Source organism: Megalopta genalis, chromosome 9 (genome assembly GCF_051020955.1).
Source record: "Megalopta genalis isolate 19385.01 chromosome 9, iyMegGena1_principal, whole genome shotgun sequence".
Lineage (NCBI taxonomy): Eukaryota > Metazoa > Arthropoda > Insecta > Hymenoptera > Halictidae > Megalopta > Megalopta genalis.
This window is the reverse complement of record NC_135021.1, coordinates 15443967-15461336: the sequence shown is the minus strand read 5'-3', so window position 1 is coordinate 15461336 and position 17370 is coordinate 15443967. Positions and strand designations below refer to the sequence as shown.

At 44.8% G+C, this 17370-nt stretch overlaps 1 protein-coding gene and 1 long non-coding RNA gene across 5 annotated transcripts in view; one reads left to right on the top strand and one right to left on the bottom strand.

Annotated features, from left to right (window-relative positions):
* LOC143260012 (uncharacterized) overlaps positions 1 to 410 on the top strand; it is a 45816-nt gene extending 45406 nt beyond the window's left edge. For 2 of the 4 annotated variants that reach the window (XR_013034112.1, XR_013034114.1), the window contains exon 3: positions 72 to 410. This is a non-coding gene — a long non-coding RNA (uncharacterized LOC143260012). The remainder of the gene's footprint in view (positions 1 to 71) is intronic. The other 2 variants (XR_013034111.1, XR_013034113.1) reach the window with 2 other exon arrangements.
* Positions 339 to 16317, bottom strand: LOC117221146 (uncharacterized). Its single transcript, XM_033471847.2, has 7 exons — positions 15980 to 16317; positions 12727 to 12817; positions 6052 to 6255; positions 5838 to 5979; positions 4709 to 4908; positions 3351 to 3503; positions 339 to 2134 (listed from the first exon to the last, which is right to left on the bottom strand). Exons 1-7 carry the CDS (start codon positions 16011 to 16013, stop codon positions 892 to 894), a joined length of 2067 nt encoding a protein of 688 aa, XP_033327738.2. The 5' UTR covers positions 16014 to 16317; the 3' UTR covers positions 339 to 891.
* Between the last annotated feature and the right edge of the window lie 1053 nt (positions 16318 to 17370).

Sequence of the window (17370 nt, the reverse complement as noted above, 5' to 3'; positions counted from 1 at the left end):
TAAATATCGTACTTTCGATCCTCCGACATGGAGCATTAGTTTTTAGACTAAATGTTAGTGTTCTCGATTAGAAGGATTCGGGATCGAGAAACTTTCCTTTCGGAAAATCCAGAATCGAATCGAAGAAATTCCGGATCGAGGAGCCTGAATCCAAAGCGTGACTCGGGATCGATGATTCGGTGATCGTTCGGCTTGGATCGTTAGTTCTAGGGTAGCTCGGACACGAATCGTTCGAAAATTGATTCGAAGGATCTTCCGTTCCAGGGATCCTCGCAGCCGATCGTCTCGAGTTAGTGAATCACAAGAGGACGTCGTGAAATGAAACAGCATACAACGCACGCGTTTCATGGTATTTTGTATTAAACATATAATATAAATAATACAATAAAACAAGAGAGTACATGCACAGACATGTGATCCCGATGCAATCCGTGCGAGAGATCGTTGCGCACACACGTGACTGTTACACAATTTAGCTTAGAATATAAATAATACGTACGTCCACGCATGCACATTTATAATACACAATAAACAAACGTAATTCTCGATATCTCACTTCGATACCGTACTCCGATACCATCTACAAAGGAGACATGTACCAACACGATATGCAATCCACCATACTAAAAAGCTCATTCCCCGTAGAAAATTTAGACTGAACAAGAGCATTCGTTCGAAAGTAATCGAATGAAAATCGACCGTTCCAAAAAAACCGACTCCTACAATCAGCTCAAACCACATCGGAACTTCCATAGCCTTTCAGCACCGAGCAAAGAACCCACTTGTATCAAACAACGACACGAGCGTTCCCATACTTCCCCGGAACTTCTGATCGAGGAAATCGTTCGATTGTGCGAGATTCGTCAAGTCCTCGAGCGCCGGAAATGATCCTCAGCGATGTATCGAGCTCGGCGCGGTGGCGTTGACGCTGGACGTGCTCGACTTCTGTTGCTTCGACTGAAAGTACTCGGCCAGGGAGTTCATGGTCTTCCTGGCGACCGATTCCTCCCCGCACCAGTCAGCGCTGACCGACTTCCGGCCGACTCCCGAAGGCCTGGTAGCCACCTCGTCCCACTCCTCCAGCAGGTGCAGCAGCAAATCCTTGGTGCTGGTCGGCTCGTCTAAATTCAAACTCTTATGAACGTCCTGGAGCTCGGAGATCCTTGGCACGTCCCTGCTGGTCTCCCCGAAGACGTGCTTCACTCTGGGACGTCGCCACGGTGGCGTTAAATCGATCTCACCATCGCTGAGTATCCTGTTCCTGGCGAAGTTGCTCGCGCTCTCCGAGTCCAGACACTTCGCTCCCTCTTCCCGGCCGCCGATCCTCTCCTCCTTCGAGCTCCTCCCTTCTCCGCTCTTCTTCTTGAACGACGCGAACATGTTCGCTGAGTTCGTCTCGGTCAGCCTGTCGAAGTTGCGGCTGCTGTGGAACGTGGTCCCGTTCAGCTTCCGGTGTCTCACTATGCTGGACAGTTTCTGGGTGATCTCGTTGCACTCGGAACCGGCCTGGACCAGGCCGTTGTTCCTCGAGTGGACGCCGTTGCGGTTGCTCCTGGCCTTCTCCTCTTGCTTCTCGGCGGGCTTCTTGCCGTCCACTTGGTCCTCGTTGCTCTTCAGCCGGGTGCCCATTGCTATGGATCTCAAGTGTTCGGATAGCTTGATGATCTCTTCCGCGAGGACGATCTGACTGGCCGGGTCGCTGCGGGACTTGTCAGTGGAGACCCCCTCCGAGGCTCTCCTCTCGAAGCTGAAGCTGGGCACCGTCAAATAGCCCTGCGTATCCTGCGAGATCTCCGCTGCTTCCGAAGATGTGCTGCAGATGCTGGCGCAGGGCGACGGGCTCTGGCCCTGCAACGACACCAGTTCCTCGAGGTCGTGGTTCGCGGAGGCGCCTAACTGAGGCAGCTCGATCATATAGGGGCTGTCGGGGTGCTCTCGCCAGCGCTCGACGAACAGCCTCAGGTTGTCCTTGGTCACGTCCAGCTCCTCCAGGCTGTTGTTGGCCAGCACCCTCGTGATCTGCGGCATCTGCTTCGCCGGCTCCGGATTCAGCTCCGTTCGATCCGCCCGTTGATTGCTCGGCTTTCTCGACAGCCAACGGTGCTCCTTGCACTGCTTCGCCGACATTCGTTTTCTGAAATATTCAGCTGCCTCGTGAGCTATCGCTGTTTTCTTTCTTGCTTTCTCTCTCTCTCTCTCTCTCTCTCTCTCTTTCTTTTTTCTCGCTTTCGCGATTTTCGCACCACCCTGGACGCACACACGAGACGGTCTCAAGGCGAATTGTGAGTGCGCGTGGTGATGCGGAAGCGTGGAGGAAGCGACAAAATGGCGGAACCGATCTACCGGGAAGCTAGGCGATTCATGGAGCATTTCGCTTAATTTTCTTCGTCTTTGATGGTCTGTTCTTTTTCGAAACTCGAGGCAGCTGGTCAGAGACTGCTCGTGAACGCACGCCGATGAACGATTCCTCATCCTCGGTATTTTACGTTGCGCAAGTCTATTAGTCGTCTTGTCACTTGGCACTTCACGCTTTGAACATTACTCCTCGCTCGAATTGACTCGCTAGATCGTGTCTGGTTTCAAGCGGAGCGAATCTCAAGTGTCGAGAATGAAGAAAGCATGCTTGGGGGTTAATCGGGCACAAAGGGAGAGAGAGAAAGTCGAAGAATCGGCGCGATAGAGTCGCGAACGTCGATGCGGCGGCCCAGATAACATGATCGTTTCTTTAGTTTCGCCATGCACAAAGATATGGGAAACTTCGACGAGTGTGCGATTTTACGAAAACGTGGACAGATCGATATCTGCTGTATTAATTGTCGACGCAGCTGTTTATTCTTCGTAGAACTGCATTCGTAAAAATTCATCGCGTGAACAACGTTCGAATTCCCAAGAGATGATCGTAGAGATAAATTGTAAAAATAAAATAGTGCTGGATTTATCCGTCCGAACGTTTCAACGTTTATCAGAAAATGAAACTGAATTTGAATTTTCTCGGCAGAATGCTTGCCGAACCCGTTCCCATCGTTCCGCATAACTTGAACGATTCGCGCGTCGAATTATTTGGACAGAAAGATGGAATAATCTAATCCGTTCGCATAGCCTAAACACGACTGAGAGTTATTAGCGCTGTCCGTCGAATTTTCTTGGCACGGCGTGCGAGCCGCGATTCCGTTATCTGAGCCGTTCCCATCGTTAATCGCCGTGCAAAAGGTCCGCCGTTGGTTCATCCGTTCGACATCGGTCGATCGGTGTCAACATCGGTGACGCACCCAGCCGGGATATTTTCGCGCATAATCACCTTCTGCGCCGCGCAATGTCGCGTGCGATCGAAAATAACAAGCGATACGTACTCTTTGTCTTTGACCAGGAGGCACCGGATGAAGTCCTTCGCGTCCTCGGATATGTTGGCGAACGCGTCGTGGTCGAAGTCGTATTTAGCGATGGTCACGTTCGCCATCGTCTCGATGTCCGTGTCGCCCATGAACGGAGACAGCCCGGACAATCTGGAAGTCAGCCCATCGAACTGTTCTTTATTGCTTTTTCAAAAACATGTTCAATCTTGGATGATTATTGGCACTTTAACGAGAGCGAACTAAGCCAATCTTCGTCGAACGCGAGATCGAACACGTAAGTTTTTCTCATACGTGATTTTTCAACCCTTTGCACCCCGATGTCCCCGATACGGCGACACTAAATTGTTGTCGTTTAACCGTTTGGCTGCTGACGTATTTTTTCAGAATAAGAACAGCGACATAAGCAGTCGAACGGTTAAGGTAATCGCGTGAAATACACAAATGAAAAAAAACACAAGATCTTTTAATCTTATTAATTACGATGAAATTTCACAGCAGTTCAGCAAATTCTCTGCAATCGTCGCTCAACTTGTATACATAAATGGACAATTTGGGAAGAGGTGATACGATTATTCGAGTCTCGCGACTCGTTTTTATCGTTGTTGAAAATCGACCACTGCAAAAACAAGCCGCGAGGCTCGAACAGTCGTATCTCCTCTTCCCAAATCGTCAATTTTTATTTACAAGCTGAGCGACACTTGTAGAGAATTTACTGTATAATGATTTTAATTTCAGTTCGCAAAATTTGCTCCAAGTTGATGGTAGTTGCTTATATCAGAAAAATCTTGCCAGTGCTAAGGGTTAAAAACTGGTGACGAAAGCTTCGACTATGAAAACGTTATCTGTTTGAACATGGACGTGTGATCAGTGTTTCAATACTTTAACCCTTTGCACTCGAGTGGTGACTCTGAGGCACCGCTAAAAAATTATTACATCACGTTCCAAAATAATATTTATATTATCAAAGCTTAGATATAAAAAGATTGTTAAAAGCCTAACTGTTGTACGAGTCACAAGATTCAATCTTCGTCGTATAAAATGGAAATACTATAAGTCAGAAAAGTTAATTTAGATTTACAGTTAAAATGGCTTCGAGTGCAAAGGGTTAATATTGGAAGATTATGATGACGAGTCGATTTAGATTTGTAGAAAAGTAAATGAGTAAATTTTACCGTAAAATATATTAATAGAATTATTACAATGAGAACATTTTAAGAATTTTTGGAACGTACAGTCCGCGATTTTCAGCACGTGAAAATTGTTCGCAAAAAGAAATGCGCGCGCTGCCTAAAAATCCGTCGTCCGGGATCACGTGTTTTTAAACAAATAGAGTGGAAGCTGGAGGGAAAACTTACAGCACGTAACAGATGACGCCTATACTCCACATGTCGGTACCGTAACCAATCTGATCGAAATTTACGACTTCCGGTGCAACGAACTCGGGCGTGCCAAATAGAACCTGCAGCTTCTTCTTCGGATCGTACTCCCTCGCGAGGCCGAAGTCTATGATTTTAATCCTGTTCCCTTCCTTGGTCAGACACAGTATATTCTCCGGCTGCGAACAGACAAATTTTCTTCAGAAAAGAATTCGCCGAGGAACGAAGCTAGACGAAGAAATGCGTTCGAATCGTCGCGTACAATTGTCGCGTTCGGTGCGAAGTCGTTCATCGAGAGTTATAAGATTGAGATTTCATTGAATGTCCAATTTAATTAACGCACGTGGATCTGAACCGCGTCGTCCTATATGTCGTTATCAAGCTCTTGGACGAGGTGCGAACAAGCAACGTTGCCAAAAACGATAAGTTAATCCTATCGACTCTTGGCAACTTTCGCCTTGATCTTCCTGTTTACAATTTCCTGATCGTTTAATGTGATGTTACGATCATTTATTTCATCGGCGCATCTAATTCCTGGCTTTGCAACAGTAGCAGAGCAGAAATAATCTCGTAAGAGTGCAGGATACTCGATCGCTATTGATCACAGACCCGAGAAAACGATTATTCCGCGATCTTATAGCTTGACACATAGTTCGTCGATTTTCGGAGATTTTAATGTTGTTAGCAAATTGCAGAAGTTTCTGAAATTGTCCGTTTTTGTAGACGAAGTTTCGACAATGGAATCGAACAGAATTTGTGTCGGCACAGGCGAATGAAAAATGAATAAAAACTTTGTTCAAGTTCTTCTATTCAACTTTGCATCTCGGCTATAAATCCGTAGAATTCGTCGTCCACAGTTTAATCATTGCAATCACATTTTTCTGTAAACAATTATGTTTTAAAATATGTAGGAGAAATTCTACGCTAAACTCTATTTGGCATAATATCCAAGATTAATATCCTAACTTTGCTTCGCGAAGCTGTTTCAATATTTCCCGAAGCCACCGCGTTCACAACCAAACGTTGTTACTCAAATATTTATCACAACACAGACAGCGAAATAAACGATGGCCATTGATCTACAACGAAAATTGAAGCCGTCGTTTACCTTTAGATCGAGATGCAGGATGTTCTGATGGTGAATGAACTCGATGCCCTCGCATATCTGTCGCATGAAAACAGCGCAACTGCGCTCGGTCAGCACGAAATCCTCGTCGATCACCCTCTCGAAGAGCTCGCCGCCTGCGATCCTTGAAACATGAAAATACATGGTGATCCAGGGGATCTAGGGGACAGAGCCGCGCCGATCGTTAAGAGCTTACAGTTCCAAAATAACGTATATCTGTTTGCCGGTGTCGATGGCGTCGTACAGCTGGATGAGTCTAGGGTGTTGCAGCCGCCTCATAATCTCAACTTCCCGCTCGACTGACCGCCTGTCCTCTTTCTTCGCGGTGTTCACCACCTTCACGGCGAGCATCAGCACGCCTGCTTTCTCCTTGCATCGATAAACGGTGCCAAATTTGCCTCTGGAAAACAGGTAACGATCCCGTCTCAACGAAATTGTCTCGGTCCGATTCGATTCCGCGGCTACTTATCGGTAACGCAGCGATTTACTGCGGTAGCTGGATAAGTAGCCGTGGTAGAAGCGACCCCAACGTGACCCCACTGCCTTCGTAGATGGCTCCAAAGTGGAAGCAAACGGATTAATCGCTCGATAAGCAACCGTTTTCTGGAACAAGCTGGTATTAAGCAAACTGAAGCCCCAAACAGTGTGCTTATCGAACGGTCGCTGTACAGGGTGTCCCGAAAATGTCTCGCAATACGGAAATTGGAGGTTCCTCAGGTCATTCGGAGCAACTTTCTCCTTGGCGAAAATGCAATCCGCGGCTTTGTTCGCGAGTTATTAACGAAAAACAGTGACCAATGAGAGGCGAGCTCGGCTGGCGCGAGGCGGCCCAGCCAACGAACGCACCAAGCCCAGTTCCGCTCGCACCAGCTGATCTCGTCTCTCATTGGTCACTGTTTTTCTCATTCCGAATACAGGGTTCCCCATAAATACGTTAACATGTGAAAATAGGTGATTCCTGAGGTCATTTGAAGTAACTTTTTCCTTAACGAAAATGCAATCCGCTGCTTTGTTTACAAGTTATGAACGAAAAACAGTGACCAATGAGAGGCGAGATCAGCTGGCGCGTGGCGCCCGAGCCAATGAACGGAACTAGGCTTCGCCCGCTCGGTCGCCTTGCGCCAACATATCTCGCCTCCCATTGGTCAATGTTTTTCGTCAATAACTCGTAAACAAAGCCGCGGATTGCATTTTCGCTGAGGAAAAAGTTACTTCGAATGACCTCAGGAACCTCCCATTTCTGGATTGCGAGACATTTTTGGATATTCTATTATAGTATCCTATTTATTCTGTCGCTTAAGATATTAGAAGGTTTAAAGTCTGTTCATAAGGGAGGGTTATTTTGTATCCGAGTAAGAAAAAGTGCTAAATACATTTTTAGGTACCTGCACAAATAAAATATGAAAAATGTATAAAAGAACATTGTTAGAACAGATGTGCGTATTTAAAATTCTGCGGACATTTTGCAACCCTCTCGTAAGCACGATGGGGTTAAAAAGGAAACCTTTACTTTCTAGAAACAAGAATTAATAGAAAAAGCGAGATGAAAACTCGCGAGCTTTTCGCGCGGTATTCGATGCGCGCAATACGAGGACCGTTGTATTGCAACAATACGAGCTCTATCTAAGATTAACATGATCAAATCTGCGAGCACAGCTGCAGAAACTCCGACGCGGTTCCTATGTGCCAAGGAACGCGCGCAGCGAAGAAAATACCAAAGCGAAATCTTTTCGGTGTTCGAATTCCGCTGTAAATGTCGCGGCGTCGAAACGCCGGGGTTTCGCGGCGATCATCGAGCGTCATCGATTCGATTTCGTTTCTTCCACCACGTGTACGGTATCGCCTCGAGCGAATCAATTTCGCGTGTTCTGCGCCGCGACGCCGGTCCCCAACCTTGACGAAAGGAATTTTCATGGACAAGAAAAAAATGGCCGCGAACTGCGACAAAAGCTGGAGGAAGTGCCAAGCTGCCTCGTTGGCTCGCTAGAACGCGGTGGTGAAACCTGTATCGCGGCTGTCACCCTGCCAAGTCGGTGAGTCAGTGAGTTAGTAGAGCATACCATGGGCAACAGGGTCGCCGGAACGAATTATCGAAACGGAGCATCTGCACGCGTAACCAATCGATTGATCGATTCAATTATGCGCGCGTATCACGGAGAACGTGCAACAACGATTTCGCATGCGAATAGAAAATGTTCGGAAAATATTCTCGACACGCTAGGCCCGTCACGATGGAACGACCGATTTTTGTTGTGTTATAATTATTACGCTTGACCTTCGGGCAAAATCAAAATTTCCCGGATCGATAACGATGAGGAAATGTGTTAGACAAAAATACGTTTCTTCTATGTGTCCACACAGCTTCCTGTGTCCAATCATTTATCTTTGCCAGAGGTGTCGTTTTCTTGCATCCTCTAAGCTTGTGAATACCGTTGCGGTCATAAAATAATAAGTAACAAGCTGCGAAATAAATGCATATATATAGTATTCTGTCGTCCAAATAATTTACTGTACATTTTACAGCCCTCTGATTTATATATTCATTTTTGCCAGGGACGGAAAAACCGCAATCTGTTTGTAATCACTGAATTGCGGATTATATGCATTTATGGTAATATTAGCTAACCAGCATTACTTAATATTAGCAAATTAATGTTATAGTAATATTAGCAAACTAGCATTACTTAATATTAGCAAATTAATATTATAGTAATATTAGCAAATTAGCATTACTTTGTATTAGCAAATTAATATTATAGTAATATTAGCAAATTAGCATTACTTAATATTAGAAAATTAATGTTATAGTAATATTAGCAAACTAGCATTACTTGATATTAGCAAATTAATATTATAGTAATATTAGCAAATTAGCATTACTTAATATTAGAAAATTAATATTATAGTAATATTAGCAAACTAGCATTACTTAATATTAGCAAATTAATATTATAGTAATATTAGCAAACTAGTATTACTTGATATTAGCAAATTAATATTATAGTAATATTAGCAAACTAGCATTACTTGATATTAGCAAATTAATATTATAGTAATATTAGCAAATTAGCATTGCTTGATATTAGCAAATTAATGTTATAGTAATATTAGCAAACTAGCATTACTTAATATTAGCAAATTAATGTTATAGTAATATTAGCAAACTAGCATTACTTGATATTAGCAAATTAATATTATAGTAATATTAGCAAACTAGCATTACTTAATATTAGCAAATTAATATTATAGTAATATTAGCAAACTAGCATTACTAGCTATGTTCTTACGTTCATCTTAATTTAGTGGAATTATTAAAAGAAGAAATACAGTAAATTCTCCCCAATTGTCCTCTAACTTGTAAACAAAAATAGACAATTTGGGATGAGGAGATACGATTATTCAAGACTCGCGGCTCGAAAAAGAACCCTGTAAAAACAAGGCGCAAGGCTCGAATAATCGTATCTCCTCTTCTCAAATTGTCCATTTTCGTTTACATGCTGCTGGACAATTAGGGAAAATTTACTACGTCTTTATTTAACTTCTCTTTCTTACAATTGCTTAAGAAGACGTTTAGTTTTCGCATAAAAATCCGCGATCTACTAATTACCAAAATTACAGTGACCCTTTCCTAGGAAACGATCGAATCCGTGTCTCGACCTAGAAATGCTCGCGAATAAAAATCGTACAGAGAACCTAATTTAGATCAATCTTCCAATTATTAAATGCAATACGTATCGGTCGCGTTTAGTTCACGAATCGCATTTTGTCCTACGCGTGATTAACGCGGAATTCGCGGCCGATGGAGATCGGCCAAAGAAAAGGATTGGCGGAGGCACCGCGGCGGTTTAATTGGAATACATGATTTAACGATTCAATGGAAACGCGGAACCTGTTGACACATCGGGGGACCGACGAGTGATTCAGGAGCCAACGTGGGCGTTTGAAAATGGAACTGTTCGGACCCGTTGTACGTGGATTCGCGATGATTCACGACTGGAGGCATTTCCGTCGATCCTTCGAAGATGAATGAACCGTTGGCTCCGCGAATTCTTAACCCGAGCGGAATTTTCATTCTGAAGTAGCCGGATGCGTGGTCCGTGTTGGGTTTACTATTGGCATCGGTTCGCGGTATTATCCTGCTTACAAGAAAGGTTTGCCAACCCATGAAATCCAAAATTTATAAAACTCAATTCAAATCCAATTCAACGCTATTTTGTATTCGATTGAAAGGGGTGAAATCGGCCCTCGGAAAAGCGTCGATATCTTTTTATTCGCGACGTATCTCAAGTGCAACAGATGATACTTTGAAGAAAACAAGTTGTACCGTTTAGGTATAACTTACCGTACTCTTGCGCGCATAGTTTCATCACTTTTAGATCTTAGAAGTTGGTAAACCTTGCTTTTTTGTTGGCTGGACGACCTTCCGCAGTTATGCAAACGAGCATCCTTCGCCGCGTTTCCTCGCACTTTCACCCTAATAATTTTCTGACGGGTTCGCCGTCCGGTGCATCATTCGTGATTCACAGCAAATCTTACGCATTAGTCGGACAAGTTATTCGAATAATGCCAGCGCTAGTTCATTTGTACAGGCAAAAATCATTTTCTATTTTATTCTTCACCTGATCGAATACTATCACATATTATTATTATATTATATTATTATTATTATATATTATTGTTATTATATATTATTGTTATATATTATTATTATTATATATTATTGTTATATATTATTATTATTATATATTATTGTTATATATTATTATTATTATATATTATTGTTATATATTATTATTATTATATATATTATTGTTATATATTATTATTATATATTATAATACTATTATATGTTACTCTGCCATCGGATCGTTTACACCATGATTCAGCAGATATCCCGAGATTTAATCCTGGAACGGCACCACGAAATTAGATTCTCACCTACAGACGTCATTCCTAAGATGTCATTCCTAGATCGAATCGTGCGACAATCGTTCCTGTCGATCAAGGGCACCCATTGAGAATTGATCGGTTCACTAATAGTTTGTCATTGGCATTCGGATCTTACCTTTGGCATCGGTCCATCCGCCAATACCTTTGTTCGGGCGCCTGACGCACGATTGCTATTGTGCGTCGGCATTCCCTACCAATTAAAAATAAAAATCCAACGCGTCGCAACAACCCGCGATCGTATCTCGCAAACGACTTCCTTACGCTAGCTGTTTCGTGGAACCTCGGTGTGCAGGCTGTCTACGAAATTATCCAAGCGAAAGAAATTATCTACGCGCAGAAACGCGTAAAAGAAGACCATTACGATTTGGTCGTTTTTTCGAGAAAAATCAGTTCCGAACACAGTAAATTCTCCCTAATCGACGCTCAGATTGTGTACAAGAATGGACAATTTTTCTAAATTGTCTAAATTTCGTTTCCATAGTTCTTGACAATCGGTAACTATAAAAACGAGCCGCGAGGGTGAGCGACGCCGAGCGTCGATTAGGGTGAATTTACCATAAGTAGAATCGATAGGTCATGGTCAGACGCGTCGGTTGGATCGAACGCCTATGCAGAGCGTAACGGTTGAGTTACGAGTCAACTATTTGTTGCATGAAGAAACATTTCAAACAAATGTTTGTACGAGCTCGTTTTATAGATTCGCCGCGAGCAGCAGCCTCGTCCGAGATCATTCAAGACCGGGGCTCATTCACAATGGCTGCCACGCGCATAGTAACCGAAAGACTACGATGTAAACAAGACGAGAATACTACGTTCGCCGGAAGGTATAAACACGTCAAGGTTCCAAAACTTTCCCTTCCCCTTTGTCGACCCAAAAGATCTACGATCCGCGTTCTCGACGCTCGAAAACATGATCGTCTCCCTCCGAGACATTAATCGAAAGTGGCCGATCGAACGTGGCGCCTTTACTCGTTCGATCTTGTCGTTCTTCGACGGATCACTTTCCAAATGTTAATTATCGCTGACACACTATTGCCTAGTTTCTTTCTTTCCATTTTACTTTCGTCTTCGATGCTCAATTTGTCACCGTTCCCTGTAACATTTACGGTAATGTCTCCCTAACCGACGCTCGGATTGTGCACAAAAATGGACAATTTGGGAAGAGGAGAGCCTTGCGGCTCGTTTTTATCATTGTTGACAATTCGTAACTGTAAAAATAAACCGCAAGGCTCGAATAATCGTATCTCTTCTTCCAAAATTGTCCACTTCTGTGGACAATCTGAGCGTCAATTAGAGAGACATTATATGCACAGTAATGTCTCCCTAACTGAAGCTCAGATTGTGCACAAAAATGGAGAACTTGGGAAGAGGAGACGCGATTATTCGAGCCTTGCGGCTCGTTTCTATAGTTCTTGACAGTTCGTGACTATAAAAACGAACAGCAAGCCTCGAATAATCGTATCTCCTTTTTTCCTCAATTGTCCATTGTCAATTAGAGAGACATTACTGCATTCCGGCACCTTTCATCCGAATAATATATAAATAATGATATATAAATTTTTCATAATTTATAAATTTCGTCACTGTTATCATCCGAACGCGTGCATCGGGAACGTGATCATCGTCGTTGTTATGATTGTTACGCCTGGCTCTCTAAGCTGCGTATCGGAGTATATCGTAGCAGCTCGTATAATCATTGCGCAACGCTAGCGAGCATATCGTGTCAAATTCAGAAACAGCGTGGCCAGCCCTGCGGCACGCCGCGATATTTGCAATAATCGAGCCGGTTCGTGCATAAACAATTATCGCCGGGGCTTGCGTCGCACGTACGTAAGCCGGTCTCGCGACACCATCTCGCGAACGTTGTCGAATCAACGATAAACAATCGATGACATTCTTTGCAGAGACATGAAACACTCACCTCCCAATCTCGGACTGGATGTTATAGAGATCCTTGAAATCGATGCCTCGCCGAATAGTCACGTCTCGATAAGGGAAGCTCGGCTCGATCTCTGGAAAACGAAATCGTGCGATTCATTTGCTCAGTCTTCGTTTAATCGTGGAACATCAGTACGGAAAAATCATCTGACACTGTGCACTATCATTTTCCTGAAAATCGTGTACCGAAATGAAAGAATAATCTACGCTGGTAAATATGTTTTAAACAATTAGACCGCGGAGCATCGTACGTATACAATGAAACTTCTCCATGATTTTTCTCGTAAACGCATAAGATCTGCGAGCAACTAATTAAACGATACGCAGATTGATCTAGAATCAATGGAAAATATATGATACTGATACATAAGAGACGAACGACAATACAGGGTATCCTAAAATTATTGTATTTCCGGGAACTGAGGGGTTCATGAGGTCATTTGAAGTAACTTTTTCCTTAGCGAATATGCAATCCGCGGCTTCGTTTACGATTTATTAACGAGAAACAGTGACCAATGAGAGGCGAGATCAGCTGGCGCGTGGCGAGCGAGCCAATGAATGGAATTGAGCTTCGTGCGCTCGTTGGCTCGGTCGCCTCGCGCTAGCCGAGCTCGCTTCTCATTGGTCAGTGTTTTTCGTTAATAACTCGTTAACGATGCCTCGGAGAACATTTTTGTAAAGGAGAAGGTTACTTCAAATGATCTCGGGAACTCCACATTTCCCGGAAATACCATAATTAGTCGAAATCAGATATTTGGGCAAAATCAGGATCTTTTCCTCTTTCAGAAAAAATCGAACATAAACTGTAGCTTTTTTAAAGGGACTCTCGTCGCGTTCCGGATTCGATTCGAACCACCCCCGAACGTAAAAATACGTCGGCGGCCGTGAAAGCCTCCCGGAAAGAATTCGGACGGCCCATTAAACGAACCGGGTCGAAAGCGTGGCACTTGACGAGGAAGCCCAGTCGATGGGAATGGAAAGCTGATTGCGCTGAAACTCGACTCGTTTCCCTTTACAGACGGTAATTTCCGGTGACGTGCGACGTCGACACGAAACCGTCGGGCTATTTGACGGTATTTTGCGCGACAACGCCGCGGCCGCGGCGCGGTATGCAGCGCGCGCGTAATCAAACACCTTATTTAATCGTCTATTTTTCGGTGATCCCGGCTTCGACGAGGGAACCACGCCAACTGAACATTTCCGACGTTAAGAAGCTAAACATGGACAGAGGCACGGAATGTGTCTCGCCCGTGTATATTTAGCGATTTTTGTATTTTCTAGTTTCGACACGGGACAGCTGAAGAAACCGTGGAAAAAGGTTATTGTTGCCGGTTGTTTTCTTTCCGCTTACAATTACGAGGTGTGTCCCAACAATATTCGAAAGCCAGAAATTGACAGGTTCTCTGCAGCTTTTTAAAGACCGTCGAACGATCGAAACTCGAACAATGAAATTTCGCGAACGTATTTAGAAAGCATTAGAGAATTCGTGGACGTTGCACGAGACTGAAATTGGTCAGCAAATTCTTCGGTAATAATTAGCGCAGTTGTATACGGTGCATTGAACTCGAATCAGGACCGAACGATGCGACCAAGATTACTTAAACGTTGCACGCTTTTCGGTGTCGAAGCTCGTCCACCCTCTACATCGCGATACTGCAAGAGGTTCGATTTCTGGATTGTGAATGATAACGATGACGGCGACGAGTCCGTGGATTTCTAGGGCAATCGTTCGACAGCGATATCGCGCTAAAACGGCGTCGAAAAAGCGGAAGCTTCTCGCGTTTCATGGTGCGACGATGAGCGCATGTTTTCGCAGCGACCGCGACCTCATTTCACCCTTTTGTACGGGACAGCTGGCGGAACGGCGACCTCCAGCCGAAACAACGAACGCGAGTCTTCGAACACCGTTCGGTTGAACGTTCCCTTCATCGGCCCGAATTCCAGTGAATCACCCTGCAGCGAATTTATTTAAAGAAAAACCACGATCGAGCCTCTGCACTCTTACCGCGCCGAGAATGAAATCATCGGGACCCTCGGAAGCTTGGGCCCCGGTGAAACCGGTGTTGTCGCTTCGATCAAGGTTTGTCAAACGACTCGTTACGTAGGATACGCGCAGCATGGTACAGCAGAAAAAATCTCGACGAGTGTTTTACGTCAATCCGTTGCAACAGACGGAATCAAGAAAAGAGTAGTTGAGATCGCAGGTTTCCTATCTAGCACGGCCTGTGTCACGAGGTACATAAACACACAGTGGAGATAAGACCGAAGAAAAACGATAGAAGACTTCTCTTGACCCCTTTTTTGTATCAGCCAGCCATGTGCACAGAAGACATGTCCGCTTCGTGAAACAAAGTTTTGAGTCGATGAAGAAGATGCATGGTTGTAAGAAACATCCGTCGACCACGATTACGCTAGAAATTATCCTAGAATTTGTCGTAGAAATGGTTTTAGGAATTCGTGATCTAGGGTGTGCCGAAAAGAGCAGCGGACAGGGATCTAAGAAAGAGCGAACTTCCCTTGACCCCTTTCGAATGTATCAACTAGATGTGTGCAGAATAGACGGCTCGACGGAACAGAGTTACGGAAAGACGTCCTTCGATCAAATTCATGATCCGCGATACATCGAATCGTGCGACAAAAAGAATCTATTATATTATATTAATCTATTATAATCTATTATAGTAGAATCTAGTATGTAGAATCTATTATAATCTATTATATTAGTACGCAACGGAAGAAACAGTTTACGGAACAGCAATTTCGAGGCCCCGAAAGAAGAACGTGGCTGTTCTCCCGCATCGATTCATGATCTACGATACCACAGCGCGCAGCAAACCGGGATCTAAGAAAAGGACAACGATGGTGGCAGCTCTCTCCTCTTGACCCCTTTCGCGCGCACCAGCCTAAAATGCTAACAGACAACTGCTCCACGAAACACCGATGCGAATCGGAAAAAAAGGAACACAGTTCTATAAAAATGTCCCCTAACTGCATCCTTCCTGCATCGGTTCATGATCCACGGTATCACGTCGCACAGGAAACCAAGATCTAAGGGATCTTCTCTTGACCCCCTTCGCCAGCCAAATATACTGATAGCTGATAGCTCCAAGAAACGCAGCAGCCTAGAATCGTCGAACCACCCGTTCCCTTCGACGACCTCCAATGTAACGATATCACAAGTTGTATCGATTGTTGTATATCGATCATGATGTGCACAGATAGTGTCTGTCCCTTACCGCCAACCGGATCAGTCTCGTCGACGCGTATCATCCTTCTGGCACCCTGGGCAGCCGGAGATCAGGTTGTCGGATTCACCAAGGTGTCGGAAAGGGTGGTTGCACGCGGATCGCGATCACGATCACGCTCGCGCTCGGTCTCGGTCTCGGTTTCGGTGCGTCCGCGGCGATCACCGACCGATCCGATAGACCCTAAAGGCAATTATTGACTATCGCGTACGCGGTCTCTCGGGCGGCGAGACCCGGTGGCCGACGTTCGGGTGCCTCTTCTTCTCGGCTCGGACGGATTTAGATTTTCGGCGGACGCCGCGGATTCTGCTGGCGGGTCACGTGGCCAGTGGCGTTCCTCAAGAACCCGCCTTGCTCCTCGCCTCGTCGTCGGCTCGAGTACCGACCGACCAACCTTCGATCGGCTTCGTGCTCCTAGCGCCTGTCTGCTGTCTCTCTCTTGCTCTCTCTCTCTCTCTCTCTCTCTCTCTCTCTCTCTCACTCTCTCCGGGTTCTCCAAGCGGCCTCGATATCGACTATGGATCGACAATAGACTCCCTTCGACCTCGCCGCCGCAGAGCCGGCCGCCTGGAGGACGCCGAGCGTCGCCACGAGGCCACCTCACCCGGTTGAGAACCACGTGGACTACCGAGGCGTCGGCGACTATTCAGGTTTTAGGGTGAACCAGTTTTAACACTCACCGCGGCCCTCGCGAGATGATGGCTACTCTAGAACACCTTCGTCTAGGTCCTAGGCTCTAGGAGAACCGTTCACTCTCGGGGAACGGTGCCCGAGGTCAACGGGACCCGGCCTCTAAAGATCGTCATCGTCGAATTTTTCGGATCTGTGACCCAGTATTGTTTTGTATAGCGAGACGATGGTCGGATATTGTTGACGGTAGTAGATGAAGTTACTTGGACGAGATAGAAAGTGATCGATCGATCTTCGGATAGAGCACTCCTTTTGGAACAGTTACGTACCTTGTTTGAAAGTACGTACTACTTTTGCCGGGAAGTATTTATTCAAAATCGAAAATCGTGGAAGGAATTGTTGGAGTATTTACTTCTAATATGTTGATACCACAATTGACCGTCATCCTGGTTTTTAAGGGCAACATTTTTGTATAGTATTTATCTACGAACAACGAAAATTTCGAAGGAACTGTTAGATGCAAAGAACGAAAGGAACCATTTCTTCTCTTACTCAATCAATGGTCTTCTAAAAATGATGATAATGAGACGAAAGATAATACTTGAAAAATTCGAGTTCGAGATCCCTGAAAACGTTTGTAGAAAGTGCTTTTAAAATATCTGAAACCGGAAGTTTTTATTTTTCTTGCCCGTAGACGCGCCAGGAATTCGCGATTCTTGCAGACTTGCTCGAATTTTATACTCGGTTCTGGT

Coding starts and splice junctions, on each gene's coding strand:
- LOC117221146 (XM_033471847.2), bottom strand. CDS start 16,013: ATGATACGCGTCGACGAGACTGATCCGGTTGGCG. Junction 6,256..12,726: donor ATCCAGTCCGAGATTGGGAG/GTGAGTGTTTCA, acceptor CCTGTTTTCCAG/AGGCAAATTTGGCACCGTTT. Junction 4,909..5,837: donor TCCTGCATCTCGATCTAAAG/GTAAACGACGGC, acceptor GTCTGTTCGCAG/CCGGAGAATATACTGTGTCT.